General features: G+C 28.2%; 1 protein-coding gene across 2 annotated transcripts in view; it reads left to right on the top strand.

Annotated features, from left to right (window-relative positions):
- Positions 1–13,851, top strand: part of LOC111614428 (GPN-loop GTPase 1-like) — an 18,033-nt gene extending 4,182 nt beyond the window's left edge. Inside the window, exons 3-13 of one of the 2 annotated variants that reach the window (XR_002754929.1) lie at positions 601–640; positions 2,585–2,651; positions 3,787–3,824; positions 5,023–5,101; positions 9,377–9,517; positions 10,231–10,460; positions 12,688–12,727; positions 12,835–12,919; positions 13,001–13,099; positions 13,425–13,556; positions 13,710–13,851. Coding sequence is in view for 1 of the 2 variants with exons in the window: in XM_023355802.1 (XP_023211570.1) it covers positions 601–640; positions 2,585–2,651; positions 3,787–3,824; positions 5,023–5,101; positions 9,377–9,517; positions 10,231–10,460; positions 12,688–12,727; positions 12,835–12,919; positions 13,001–13,099; positions 13,710–13,783 (893 nt within the window). In the remaining variant the exon portion in view is untranslated. The remainder of the gene's footprint in view (positions 1–600; positions 641–2,584; positions 2,652–3,786; positions 3,825–5,022; positions 5,102–9,376; positions 9,518–10,230; positions 10,461–12,687; positions 12,728–12,834; positions 12,920–13,000; positions 13,100–13,424; positions 13,557–13,709) is intronic. The other variant, XM_023355802.1, reaches the window with a different exon arrangement.
- Positions 13,852–16,099: the final 2,248 nt, after the last annotated feature.

The following is a 16,099-nucleotide window of genomic DNA, read 5'->3' as shown; positions in this document are numbered from 1 at the left end:
TGCTTCTGATACGCTGTCGCCAGCACACTGTTTTTCAGTTATCCAAAGCAAAAGCATTTTCTCAACATGATCTAATGTCTTCGATCTCTGTTTAGAAATTGATTTAATCCCTTTCGCAACGTTAGCAGATTTAATAATGTCTTTATTTTTCACGATCGTCGATATCGTCATTCTCAGAATACAGTATGCAACAGTTAAAATCTTGAACATGCATGCCACCTTTATATTTCTCAACAATCTCTTTTTTCAGTTCCATTGTGATTCTAGTCATTTTTTTTTAGTTTTCTGTTGCTTTTCACTTGCCTTTTTGCAATTCATGATTAATAAAAATAATAAAATTTTACTTACAAATTAAAATTAAAAAAAAATTTAACAAAGTTATAAACAGTGGACCACGAATGTCTAGTCTGGTCTAGTACACCGATAGTGCTACTTGTTCATAGATGGCGCATATAATTGAATTAAGTCATATACCGAACAAAAGTCATATACCAAGCAAATTTGTTTCATCCAAACAGGACGTATTCTGAATTGGACGTGTTCTAAAGCAGATGTATACTGAGGTACCACTGTACTTATGTTAATATGTTTTATTTACAGATATACGAGACACCGTGAACTATAAGGAAGTCATGAAACAGTATCCTTTTTTAATTTGTACTTAAAAATATTTTTCTAGTGATCATTTAAAATTAACTGGATAGTCAATAGTAATAATTGGTGCAATGATTAAAAGTTTTCTTTATAATTTCATTAAATTTTATTAATTTTAAAATTTTTCATTTAAGTAAAACAACAGATAAAAGGATAAATGTAGAAAAAGAAAATACTTATATTAGAACTTCTGGATATAAGTTGAAAATTGCTTGAGATGAAACACTGAATTTTCAGATATTTAATTAACTTTTTATCAATAAATGATAATTTTACAAAGCTAAAGATATATGCTTATGAACAATTCAAAAGTATTATTACCAAACAATAAAATGCTAAGCTTTTGTAAAGTGTGCAACAATTTTTTCCAAAAGAAAGCATGTGTTATATTTTTTGAATAACATTCTGACTTTTCTATTTTATTTGGTAAATTTAATATGTTTATATGAATTTACGTTTGCATTTATTTTTTTAAACTCTCTCTTAATTGTTGCACAATTATAGTCTACAGGAGTGAATAGAATAAAGAAATAGATTTCACAAATAAGGTAATCACACACATGTAATGAATATAATACCTAGCACATGAATATAATATTTAAAGTTGCAAGTCACATAAACACATATTTAGGAATATGTACAGTATATGTGAGTTTAACATTAAAACAAGTACATTAAATGGTATGTAAAATATTTTCCTATTTGATGATCATATCTAGTACTATCTATTCCTATCACTTCCTCAAAGCTCTAAGTTATTTTTTTGAAGGACAATCAAAAAGCAAACACCTGTGAAGATCACAATATCAGCAGTTACTTTTCAAACAAAAGTTTGAAGTTTATTTTACATCAAAAATGTCCATTTCATCTTTCTTTTTCAGATAATACTTGCTTTAGCACTTTGGTATTTCATTCGCTTGAAGATGTCTAGACATTAGTCATAAATTTGTTTTTGTGTGGTCTTTATGGCCACACAGAAACAACAGAAAGTAGAACTGATAATCAAAGGAAAAATTCCACATAAGCATGTGCATGTAGAAACTACAACACCTACCACCTAGTTTGGGAATTTGGAGGGGATGGTGAAAACACCTTGCGTATATTTAAAGGTAAAGTTGATGCATGAATAAAAGACATGAAGTGGTCTAACCCTACCTCTACAGAAATAATTTTAAAAAGTGACATTGCTGTACTTTTTGCAACAGTGTAAGTGCTGAAAAGTTAATATCAAAATTAAATGAGAAGTTAAAGTTCTTCCTCAAATATAAATTCTTTATTTGACATTGTATATTTTTTATGGGGATATTGAATAAAGTTAACTTTGAATAACTTAAAATAAATTTTTATTAATGGTTAATAAACAAAACTTGATAAATCTATTTCATATAGAGTAAATTAATAATAATTAAAATAATCTGTTCTAAAATGTATACAAAAAATGATTTGGTTTGATTTTAAAATGTACTTTTTGAGGTAATTTATTCATATATATTTTTATTCTGTTTGCTCTTTTGGTCCTGTTGGTGCTAAGAAGGCAGTTTATGTTATCCATTAAATCATAAAAATTCTTAAGATTCAATGTAAAAATTATTTTATTAATATTAAATAATTCAGGAAAAAAATATTTCATATTGTCCATTATAAGAAGACTACTAATTATTTTTCTTTTTTTCTTTTTAAGAATCAAAAACTTTTTCTTTTATAATCATTTTAATGATTTTAACCAATAAATAACATTAAAGAATTAAGGTTTATTTATTATTCTGCTGAATTCATTTAAAATTGAACTTTTGTCTTCAATGGTTTAAAATAGACATATTATTTTCTAAATATTTAAATTGTTAAGCATGAGATGTTAATTTATTGCAAGAATATTAAATTTCCATATCTTAATCATAATAAAAATCAATACTTCCTTAACATGTTTTATGTATAAATTAGGTCCAAATGGAGGAATAATCACTTCATTAAATTTATTTTCTACAAAATTTGATCAAGTGAGTATTAATTTAAAATATTTATATATGAAAATTAATCAGTGTTATAATATAAACTAGTCATAAGCAACCCATAATGCATGAGATCCTAATATATGGACCCTAGGGCTTTGACAATATAATTTTATTTTCCTGTTCTACATTGTGACATTATGCAACTCGAATTTTAAACTTCACCAATTTCCAGTTTCGTCACTCATAAGTAATTTTACCTTAACTTTTACTGTTTTTATTTTACTAATTTACAGAATAATGAGAAGCTGCATTAATTAATAATGAAGTTTGTTCAATTACAATGAAAATAGCAAAACAGTAATGTAATTTATTCAGCTAACAAGAGTAATGAAAGCAGAAACTATGACTAGGAAAATTTCATCCATAACCCCCATTCCTATGTCATACACACTGATCAAATTTCATGGCAGCATGTATATAGTGTATTAACATATAGAGTATGTTAATACTTAGCAGGTATAAAGCTTTCAACTCCATAAGAAAATCTGCTTGCAGTTCACCAGATGCTTACAAAGTTCACATTCAGAAAAGGTTGCTCATCACTAATTTAAACTATTTTAATTAAAATGAACTGTTTTTTTTTTTTTTTAATGTATTTCACTTTATTTCTTTATTTAATATTCTTGAAACTAATAATTCAGACAAGATTGCAAGATTTAACCAGAAAGTAAGATTGATTCAATAGCTTTCTATTTGAATAGAAGTGTCTATCAGCATTTACATTTTTATCATTTCTTTCAAAGTAGTGTAATCACCTTTAATCTAACTATTAATTTTTTGTTATTTTAAGAAAATATCAAGCTTTCTTGTAAAATTTCATTACATAGTCTTTAAATTAATAATAATACATTCTTTGAGAAGAAAATTATAATAATTAGATTGTGATAAAATTTTGTTAAGAATTTTGTAAGATTAAGAGATGAAAATCTCAACAAGAGTCTGAAATAGAGTTTATACTTTTAATTGTAAGTCTTCAGAATTTCTAATGTATGTTGAGTTGAAGATGAAATGAAACAAATTATGAGAAAGTTTAGTCATCATTAAAATTTTTTTTTTGTGTATTTTAAATGTAGAAAATTATAAATACATTTAATATAATTATATTCCATTAAAATTATAGGTTCTAAAATTTATTGAGAGAAGAAGTGCTCAACAAGAGTAAGTCAAAAAACTAAATAATACTTAGTACTTATCTCTGATAAATAAATATCTAATAGATTTTAGACATATTGTAGTGTTAACTTATATAAGAAGCCTTTCCCCTCCACCAAAGTAATGAATTTAAAAATGTGAAACTTTAAACTGTGTTCCTCTATGTTGTTGCTTATTTAAATTTCTACATTATTATTTTAGATCCAGATATCTTTGTATATGTTTGATTGTTATGCATTGATAGAAGTAAATTGAATTCATGGATTATAACAGAACTTTATCATAACCATGATTTATATCTATATTAATGTATAAAGTGAGAAAGTTTGTTTTGCTGGAAGTAATCTTGGAATCTACTGAACTGATTTTAAAATTCTTTTGCTATTGGAAAGCTTATTTTTTTCTAAATGAACATAAGCTATATACTATTTTCATATTAAAAAAGGAAAATGCATGAGAAATGTGTTTTACCATGGTATTTGTCTCAAAGTCATATCATTGTTTGTTTGCTCCATCCAAGGTCAATTTTCTTTGCCACCTGAGATGCTTTTTCAAACTTATCTGTTCAGTTTCAGGTATTTTACAGGAAACATGGCTACCATAAAAATCGGACCCTTCACTCTCTTCTGATTTCATCCATCACCCTACTCTCAAACTTTGAGTGATCTGGATAAATTTTGAATAGTTGATCTCTATAACCCTCCAAAAAATATATGTTACTTTAAAACTCATATCCTCATCTTTCTCCCTGAATTCATTCTCCATGAATTACCAAATCCTTTGACTGACTTGGACTAGATTTTGCATAGTTACTCTTTGCCACCCTGTGGAAAACATGAACTACTTATAACAAGGACAACTCAACCCTCTCCAAATAAATAAGAGACTGTTACATTAAAATTGTCATAAATGAATATATCTCAACTGTGTATTAGGAAGTGACCCATTGCCCAATCTTCTTATGTATATAAGTTGAATCTAATTATAAAACTTGACTTATAGGTGCAGAACAATCTTAATTTTTATCCTTCTTCAGTTAATCTTCTAATTTTCCTATCTTAAGGTCATCAAAATATTTATGTAACAATTGGACTTGCATAAGTTAACTTAAATGAATTTAAAAATACAGTACATTATAAGAAATTTATTGAATTTTAAGATATCTATATATATACACATATGCATTATTTTCAAAAAATTGTAGGTTTGTCATCTTTGATACACCAGGACAAATTGAAGTATTTACATGGTCTGCTTCAGGAACTATCATAACAGAGTCACTTGTAAGTTCATTAAATTAAATTCATATCTCATTTTAATAACTTTTAAAATAAGCTTAGTTTCTCTAAATTAAACTTAAATTTATTGTAAGTAAACCTTGACTTTTTGTATCAAAAATTAAAAAAATGCGCTTATGTTAAATAAGGTAAAATAATATAGTCTTAACAGTTGAAATATGTTTTATTTATTTTGCAAAGTGTATATTGCTAAAATCGCTTCATTTTTATTAAAGCTTTATTTATTCTATACTGTATAATATTCTTTTGTAAAGACTGCTACAAAATACTTTTCAAAGTTTTCTCATAAAAAAAAAGAAAGAAACTACATCTGTTGTCTGAAAGGACATGTCTAAATGCTAGAAAGACAAATGTCTTTCTCTACATCACATAATGTCAAAGAATAAAATCTTAAAAAAGCTATTTCTGTAAATTGTAGAGCAATTTCATGATGAACAAATTCACTGGAAAAAATTTTGTCAATGTCTTAAGAAGTTTTAAGTGCAGTATCTCTCAGGAGAACTTGTTAACTTCTTCCTAATTTTTGGTAATTTTTGTATTTCAGTTACAACCTTATAAACTACTACCAGAGAATCTATTTTCTGTAGTCCAAATGCTTTCAGTTTCTGTATATTTTTTGGAATACAGGAAACATGGGTTTAAATTTTGAGGATGTTAGTTTGGTAAGTTTGTGTAAATCTTGAACCAAGCATGTAATGTGAATTAAACTAGGACATTGTGCGACTTTGTCGTATTGCGATAGTATTGAAGTGGAACCAGAAGGAAAGAAGCAATCCCACACCTGTTAGGCACAGAAGAGGCAATTCTTATATAGATAAGGAGAAACAACCCATGAACAAAGCAATGAATGAAGATTGCTTTGTTTTTGCGTTTTGTTTGTTTTTTGCATCTATTTTCCATTATGTGCACCTAATACTTTGTTCTTGCCCCCTAGGCCTAAATTCTGTTAGGTGTGCTTGTTGCATCAGAGAGCATGGACACTGTCACTGTAATACTTTTGTATATCAAAATCGAAGTCATAGATTCCTAGTTTTACTTTCTTGGCTCTGTTATAGAATAACATGAGAAGTATGGCAATTGGTCAAAAAATGACCCCCCCATTACATTTTTGGATTCAGGAGACCTTGAAACATTGAGAAATGCAAAAACATTTAGTATTTTTTTTCCTCTATGTACAGTGATGCCTCGTATAACATATGCCTCGAATAATGGATGCTGCGAACAACGGACTTTCTGTTTGGCCGCTACGTGACTCGAGCAACGGACTGGCTGCGAACAACGGACTTTCCATTCAGTAGTTAAATGAGGCAAACAACTGACTTTCTGTGAACAAGTGCGAATGATGTTTCCACTCTTTTGCCGTTGCCAATGACAATCTGCTGGTTTTATAATATATTAGTATTACTAGAATATATTATTAGTATATCTGAAGTACAGAGCTCCCGTTAGGATTTGGCTTGCTCCCTTGTTTATTACGTACATCACCTCAGTGCAGGGTATTTACATTTATTCAAGTGTTGTAAAAATCATGGCTTCTAAAAATACAGAAAGGTGATTTCAATTGAAACAAAGCAAGAAATCATCAGAAGGAATGGAAGTTGACAAAAACTTCCTTGTCAAATAAGGAGAGGTTCAGGAATTTACCAACACTCATTATCCAAACAGAGCTGAGGCCAACAAGATCTCTACAATGACACCCTTGCCCGTTATTTCCAACAGGTGTTGAAAAAGAGAGAAACAGACCACCCTGGACATGATTTTCAAGAAGCCAGCTGCCAAATAACAAAGGATGGAACAAGAGGAGTTGACCCTGCACGTTCTGGTAGCCTCTCCTGAATCTGACTCTGATTAAAAAACAATAAAAAGAGACCCGCTGCAATGTGTGAAAAGTCTGTATCTGTATGAATGTATGAAGAAAGTGTTCCTCCACCTCCTCCTCACAACATCTGATTATCCAGCATAATTGGTGACTGCTCCATTTTCATTTTTTAATGGTACAGTACAGTTATTTTATGCTGCGGAACAAATTATATGTTTTAACATGTATTTCTATGGGAAAATGCATTTCATATAACGGACTATTCACTTAACGGACGTGCACCTGGAACAGATTAAGTACGTTATACGAGGCACCACTGTATATGTTAATATTTGTGTGGGGCATGATTTTGTTTACCCTCTTTGAAGCTTAATAACTCCTGTGCTTTCGAAAATTTCTGAACTTTTGCAGGAAGGTTTGTATATTAGAGGTGTATATTTGAGGTTGTGTATTAGAAAGATTCATGCTATTACATTTTGGTGGTTTAAGGTCAACAAGGTGAAAAGATAATGGAGGGTCGTGTGTCATATGTTGAGTAGGGTCGGACTTAATGACGATTTTACTCATTATTAGCATTTACAATTTTTTATAAAACCCATCCTTACTCTCAAAATTAAGCTTTTAGCCATTTTATAATAATTAAAAATGTAAACAGTTATTTTTTTAATGAAATGTAACAAATAGCACCACCAGAATTTTAAATGATGCCGGGAAAGTTAAGCGATTTGTTGCTGGATTTTTTACACTTAAATCGACTCACGTTACATTTGTGGATTCCTCATCTCAATTAAAGGAAAATGGCAAAGTTTTATCAAAATCAATGCATTAAATTTTGAGAATGAACTTGATTCTATAAGCTCATACAAGATGTGCTAGTGACTGTGAAACATTGCACAATTTGTGTGATATTGTTTTGTTGTGTGTTTGTGAAACAACCTTATATCTCAGAAATGAAGTCATGGACCCCCCAGTTTTTATTTGCAGTTTTGGATTCTATGTCACAATTAATGGAAGATGGCAAAGTTTAATCAAAATCTATTGAACAGATTTTGAGAATGAACACAATTCTGTAAGCCTCATAGAAGTTTCACTAATGCTCTGTTTCAATTAGGATATACAGTCTGTAGAACTTTAATAATTCCTGCTGCTTTTAGCATATAAGGAGTAGCATTAGTAACTAAAATTAGTACCTTCTCCTCATTGATTGATTATACATCTTACTTAAGTTTAACAAAATCAGAATATTTTGGTAAATTTGTCAACCACATAGTGAAAAAGGAAAAAGAATTTACTGAATGAATTGTGGACTAATTAGTTTTCTTCTATTCTGAAGAGGAAATCATATGTGATTTTATAAGTTTTATTCCTTGTCAAGTTTACCAACCAAACAACTTGCCATGTACTATACCTTTCTTCTACATTGGTCGTTTTGTTTATGCTAATACAAATATAAGAATCTGCTAAGCTATGTTTTCTAGGAACTTTTTGAAAGTAATATACCTTCACAAATGCAATGTTGACAGCTAAAAGAGAGTAACGGAGCTCAAAGGTAAACCCATCCTTGTGTGTGATTCTCTTACCAATTCTTGTTGAAAAAATCAACAATGACTTTTTGTTGGACTTTTTTTCATTTGATATTTTTGACAAAAATAATCTTTTCATTGTGCTGCTTAAGTTGAACTCAAGATTCATCCTTTTCATATTCCAGGAATTCAAGTTGCATATTTTAAACTATTTTATGTATTTAGGCAAAGAGCATAAAGAAAGATCATTTCCATCATGTGACTTTGAATTCCTGTGGCATGAAAGGATGAACTATTTTTAAAAATTTTATCCTGGTTCATTGTTTATGTTAATTTACATTCAAATATATAAAATGAGACAAATAAAATTTTTTAGCTTAACTATATCAAATTTAGAAGACTTTTTCCAAACTTTAAAAGTTATAATTTATGTTTAGATAATAGAATTTTGCTGTACTAATATATGCATACTTATTTATTTATTTTAAAATTTGTAATGATAAAGTCTATTTCTAATGCTTTTCTTAAATACAGCTCTCCCTTAATAGTCCGACAGATATGGGACCAAAGGGGTGTTGGATTACCAAAAATAATTACATATTTTGCATTGTTTTGCTAGCAGTAGCTTACAATATTCCCTACTCCAACTGTTCAAACAGAACTGCTCACAGAAAACACAAGAAGTCTGTGTCATCGTGTAAGAATTGGATGGGGAGATTCATGTCGCGACATGCTTCTGTGCAAACAGACGCATAACAGGGACGGGTACCTTGACGGGAGGTGCGGTGCGTTGGACTACTGAGCATGTCGGATTAAAAAATGTCGGACTATTAAGGCAGAGCTGTACTTATAAAAATTAATTAGTTAATTTATAGTTAATTACATAATTTTATTTATTCATGAGATATTATTTTCTAGGCTTCTCTGTTTCCTACAGTTATTGTATATGTTATGGACATAAACAGAAATGTCAACCCTGTAACATTTATGGCAAATATGTTATATGCCTGTAGTATTGTATATAAAACTAAACTTCCATTTGTGGTTGCAATGAACAAGGTAATTAACTTTCTTTAAATAAATTTTAATGCATTTTAATTTTTATGATTTTCAAAAAGATATTTTTATAATTTTCAAAAAGATTCATATCTTTTTAGAAATATTTAAGTTTAATTGTATACTAAATTTTGTTTCATTTATAAAACTGATTCTAGTGACCAAACATTTTAAGTTGATTCAATATGCTTTAAAAGATGCTAAAAGAATACATACTTTTACTAAATATATAATCAGAAATAATCTAATTAAATAAAGTTTAGAAACAAATTTGATACTGATTTAAATTTTATTTTTTATGTTTAAATTAATTAAACTTTATCTTATATTAATATTTTTATTTTCATAAAATAAGTTAAAATGTGGTGGATTAAAAATTCTGTGTCAAGTCCTTGTTAGATAAATAGACAAATACTGCTTTTACTATAGCACCATAGACTGTTATCCTGTATTTGCTTCTTATCATAATTATACATCCATTTTATGCATTTATCTTATTGTGTTACCAGCTTGTTTATGATGCTTCATAAAATAATGTATATCAAAAAATTTTGAGTATTAGTTTCTAAAACAAACTGATACCAATATATCAGTATTGGTTACATGCTGCAAGAATGTACAATGAAAATAAAATTTTTAACATATTTCTACAGTAAAATTTTTCATAATTATGCATCAATAACCATATCCAATATATTTTGCTTTATTTTGTTTAGATTGATGTTGTGGATCATCATTTTGCTCTTGATTGGATGCAAAATTTTGAATCATTTCAAGAAGCATTGCAGAATGAAACATCTTATATCTCAAATTTAACGAGATCGATGAGTTTGGTCTTGGACGAGTTTTACAGTACTTTACAAGCTGTTGGTGTATCAGCTGTTACTGGAGTTGGAACAGAAGAATTTTTCAAAGCTGTGTTAATTGCAAGAAATGAATATGAAACGTATGATTTGCAGTTTTTAGAGCTATATAGCTTTAGTTTTTTCATTCAAAGACAAATCCAATATAAAATTTTACTTTTTTTTTATTTATTATATTTTAATATGTGTAGAAACTGTTTTTGTTTTCTTTCTTTAAAATTCATAAAATTTGGCACTATATTGATAAACAAATAAATCAAACAACAATTAAATCATTTTATCATTCTTAGCTTAGAACAATGTTCATTTAACAGATTGGAATGACACAACCTCTACATCATTCTAATCTGTTAAATGTTCTAAGCTAAAGATAGTCAGATATTTGATCAGAAACATTTGTTAAAAGTATTGCTATCCAAATTTAAACAGTTATGTGATTTATTTATTAATTTTTCTCTCTCATTTTTTTATGCCATTCTTTTAATGAAAGACATTTTAATTGTTCATAAATCTTAATTGGTTCTGATAACTGCTAAAAATATTTAAATATTAAAGCAGCAAATGAACACAAAGCAGACTTTAACTTCTGGTACATTAATTAATGCCTAACTTTTTTAATTACTGAAGATTAGAGAAAAATTAAAATTATAAAATTTTAGCTAAATACCAACCAATGCCGAAAATCTATCAGGTTTAGAGAGGTTTGTATATAAAATTTTATACATAATTGGTACATATAAGTATAATATTATGGCTAGCTATTGATTGATTGACAATTATATTAACAGCCAAATGAACAGATACAATAATAGGATAAATAAGACTTTTAAAGTCTCAATCAAAACTAGAAATGGCAGTGCAGTCCAGTGCAACAGACATACTGAAGTATACATATGTTTAGTGCTGATTTTTTATCATAACAAGAACATAGTTAATGTGTTTATAGTTGAGATTGTGTCAACTTCAGGCAGTAAAGATAAAGAATTGTAATTTTCAATTATGATTAAATGCTTATATATATACTACATTAATAGATTTTTTCTGCTGAACATAAAAATTTGGACAAGAACAGTTTTAGCAGAATCAAATGCATAATTTCATAAATTTTCTCAATGCATATTGAGAAAATTTATTACTAGTATTACTAGTTTTAATAATTATTTGGCATATTTGCTTTTTATTTTTTCAAATACTGTATTGGCATAGTATGAGTTTATTTTATTTCAAATTTTAATTTTTTCTTTTACCATATGTTCTAATTGTATTATTATCTGCAGTTTATCCTATAGTAGCCTATACATATAATACACATCTCAAAGCCCGATGAATTAATATAATAATCCCAACAATCGCCTAAATATTCAACGGTACCTAACACTTACCTCTAGTACCAAATTTATTTGTATTAATTATTTGATTACAGTAATACCTCAACTTACGTGAACCCGGAGTTACACGATTTTCAAATCTCGTCGATTCGTCTTTTGTTTGAGCACCACACAATTCTTGATTACTCACTCCCCCCACACTATTGTTCAGCTTACATGTTCGGACGTGTCACACGGAATCGATACATAGCTACAATTTATTTCTGTGTTTGTTATATCTACGGAGACTTGAGAGACTCTATGTGGTGATTTCTTGTAACCGTGAACGAATCAAAAGACGAGATAAGATTAACGAGAACATTTGTTAGCTTACATACATCCGAATTGGATTTTACATAAATTGCGAAATTATACCCCGACTTACACGAATTCGACTTACGTGGTTATCGCTCGGTCCCACCTATCGCGTAAGTTCAGGGTATTACTGTATAGTCATATTATAGCCCAAATATTTAGGGAATCATTGGGATTATAGTATCCTAGTTATAATAATTAATGCTAACTCAAACTATATTCAGAATCAAGATCAATATAATTATCATTATAAAAGATAATTATATTGATCTAAAGCAATATGCATTTAAGAAAATGGAAATAAATAGTTATAATGAAACAGAATGAAAATTAATACATATCTTTAATAAACATAATAAAAGTTTTGATAATGAATTTAAATTAGTTTTAAAAACAATTTTAATTTAGTAAGTGATTAAAAAGTTTACTTGCAAGATGTGGACTTGGCAGTGCTATCAGCATATTATGAAAAATACATATCTTTTGCATTTATTACAATAGATTACAAGGATTATTACAAGGATAATAATTGAAATTTCTTGCTAGCATTGCCAAATCTACTTCTTGCAAGTAAACATTTTGTTTAATCTTTGTTTAACAAAATTATTATTATTTTTTTCTAATACAGAATTTATAAGACTGAATATGAACAGTTACTTAAGGAAAGGGTAAGTTTTCAGCCTGAAATTTAAACATGCAAATCTTAAAACAGTTGTTTTGCTTTTTAAAAGGGTAAATTATATTAAATTTAATTAGATTTAATATTTTATTTTAGGAAGAAGCAAGAAAGGCTGAACAAGAACAACAATTAGCTAATTTGAAAAGGGATTTGGGAAAAGGAAAAGACATAACTTCTATGTGTAAGTTTTTTTCTATAAAATTATTTAAAATATTAATTTTGAATTAGACACCCTTATGGAATTATTGCCTTTATCTTTTAGTTTATACAGAACCCAGATCTTCAGAAGTATATTTATGTGCTGGATCAGATCAGGAAGATACTTCTGATGAAGAAAAAAGGCCAGATTATGATAGTAATGGTAATGTCTATTTTTTTCTATCTACACAAAGTGAATTGATAATGTAAAATATATTAAAGATTTATATGATGATTTAATGAGTTAATCTGAGAATCAGTCTCTAATGATCAACTATGAAAACTGATGAGTTGACAATGTAAGTTTTATCTGGGAAAAGGGATAAGTTTTGTCTAACAATGAATCCAAAACAACCAGTTGGCTAAGACAGTAAAATATCAGCTTGCTTTTTTTTGTGACTTGAATTTAAGTTGAGTCAGAACCTAATAAATTTTCTATATGAACTTTTAGTAATAAACAACAATTTTGCCAACATCAATCCTTTCAGGTCAAGACCCTTTAGACTCGGCCTTCCACTTGTACAGTACATTCTTCAACATTCTGTTAATTTGAGATATGTTGTTGGCTTGCATCTAACATTATCCCTTCAATCTATTTTTAATTATTTTGCAAACTTTTGGTAATCAGAAATTTATTTTTTATTTCAGTAGAGTTTATATGAATTGTAATTAAATGAACTGAAAATTATATTGATGATATTCAATTTTTACATCAGTTGTTATTCTACATCATTCTTCCAGTGAATTAATAAATACATATTTTCATTTTTCAGAGGAACAGGAGGAAGAAGAATCATTTAGAAATTTTGTTGCTAATTGGAAAAGTAGAAAAACACCAAATACATAGTTAATAACAAAATTTTATGTATATAATATGTTATAAAAAGTTTTTAAATACAAATAAATTTTATTTTTAACATTACAATTAAGTACAGTATTTCCTTATTTGGTCTGTAACATTTAAAATAAATTTTATACAGATACTCCTTGATAATATGCTTTTGGTTAATGCAGTTCATTAATTATCAACAGCTTTTGTACCACAGTGCTTTTTTTTTTCATTTTTATCAGTTCCAAAGAATGTCACTACTAGGTGCTCTGTGAAGAGATGCTTAATGCACTACTTTCAAAGAATGTATCCATATACTAACTGAAGGTTATCTGAATATAATAATTTAATAATTAAAAATTTCTAAACTTACTGTTAAACACTAATTATAATGTTTTAACTTGTCAAATTAAACAAATCTTTTATATTAAACAATTAAAATTATTTAAACTTTAAATAAAAATGTTTATAAATAAAGGTTTAATATATAATTATTTTACCTTGCTTTTAATAAGTTTTAAACAAAATATTTAAAAATTACTAAACTAGTAAAATTGAATATTCAAAAGAAATAGAAAATGACTATTATTAGTTGATATTTGGATTTAAAAAGGTCAAAACCAAAATACAATCAAGTCAACATTTGAACCTAACTACAAATATTACTAATGATAAATTTGAAAAGAATACTCACTAACAGACACTTCGGCGCCATTCGAGGACTCGTTCTCCCACTTCGATTAAAGTCCACAGAACAACGATCGTGTGACGTCTGTCATCACAAAGTGAGGACGAAAACAAGGCAATGTTTCTCCAGTTTAGTCTCTTGTTTAAACGACTATAACAGGTTGAGGCGACTTATCTTATACAGACATTAACACTATTAAACTGGTGTGCTACTGCTAAGAAATTTCAAAACATCAAAGAAAACACATTGTAGTCACATTGTAGTCAGTATATGTGCAAACTGAATAGTAGTTATTTCAACAATTGATGATAAACAAATTTTTAATTAATAACGTCGAATGAGGATAATTTTTGAACTGTTTTGTTAGAAGTTTTGGCTCGAACACATCGTCATGTTTTAAAATTTAAAATGTTTTCTAATGTTTTCTAAAACGCTTACAAAACCAAACGGTTCTACTTTATATAGATTTCAGAATAAAAGGATTTAAAATAAATAAACTTTTCGGAATCATTACTGGATATTGATATCTGTCGATGCCCGATTTGTAATACAGTAATTTGAATCAAAATATTGCAGTGTTTCATTGTATTCAACACGCGGAATAACGGACGCTATTTTTACAGACGCGATTCGATACTGAAGTAAGAAAGGTGCTTAATTCTTAACCATTATTTGGCTTCAAGATCCTTTTCTGTATTTAGAACAATCTCGATATCGGCATTAGATTGTTCTTTTGAACATTTGCTAAATTCCAGTTAATATCTAATAAAATGTTTTATGAATATACCGTAATAATTTCTATTAATGTTTGTTTAAAGTGTTACTACTGAATGCTTATTTTTATTATTATATCTGATTTTGTTTTTCTTTATATATGTATAAATATAAATTTTTCTGTTATTTTCCGTTATTATTTTTTGTATTAAATACACATATTTTATTTTTGGAACACCGATGTTTCAATCTTCTGGTTTAACCTGAGGATGGCTTGTGGAATAGGCTGAAAACGTTAGTTTGTTTTCAATAAACTATCTCGGAAACATAAGGTGTGTTTTGATAATCTAGTAATTATTTGCATTTTTAATTTTTTCTTTTACAATATGTTCTAATTGTATTATTATCTGCAGTTTATCCTATAGTAGCCTATACATATAATACACATCTCAAAGCCCGATGAATTAATATAATAATAATCTGTTAATAAATGTTAATATCTAACTGCAGAGCATGGACAAGTCTTTCAGGAAAGTTTGTTCTCAACTTTCTATTGTAAGTGTTTGATTAATCAATCTGTTTGAATCACACCAATTTTGCCCAATTTCAAAATAGAATTTCTATTTGAGAAAATAAATTTTTAATTTCGTGCTTGTAATATTGTGATATTCTGCCCCCCCTTTTTCGTATTGTTTAAATCAGTATCGTTCTCCTCCTAGTAATGCTACAGAAAAAAGGGAGTCTACAATAAACGATCGAAACTCTCTCCTCGGGTTAAATGTCATAGTCTATATCAATAAATTCGATCAAGATAAAATCAACAAGGCAAGAACGGATGTTTAAGAGAAACTAATAAACGGCGTTTCTCACCCCTCCTTTAGCTGCACGTGTCTGCGGACACCTGCATGATAACCAAAACAACATGATAATAA

Source organism: Centruroides sculpturatus, unplaced genomic scaffold, assembly GCF_000671375.1.
Source record: "Centruroides sculpturatus isolate CEXI.00-Female unplaced genomic scaffold, Cexi_2.0 scaffold2199, whole genome shotgun sequence".
NCBI lineage: Eukaryota > Metazoa > Arthropoda > Arachnida > Scorpiones > Buthidae > Centruroides > Centruroides sculpturatus.
This window is presented reverse-complemented; position numbering and strand designations above follow the sequence as displayed.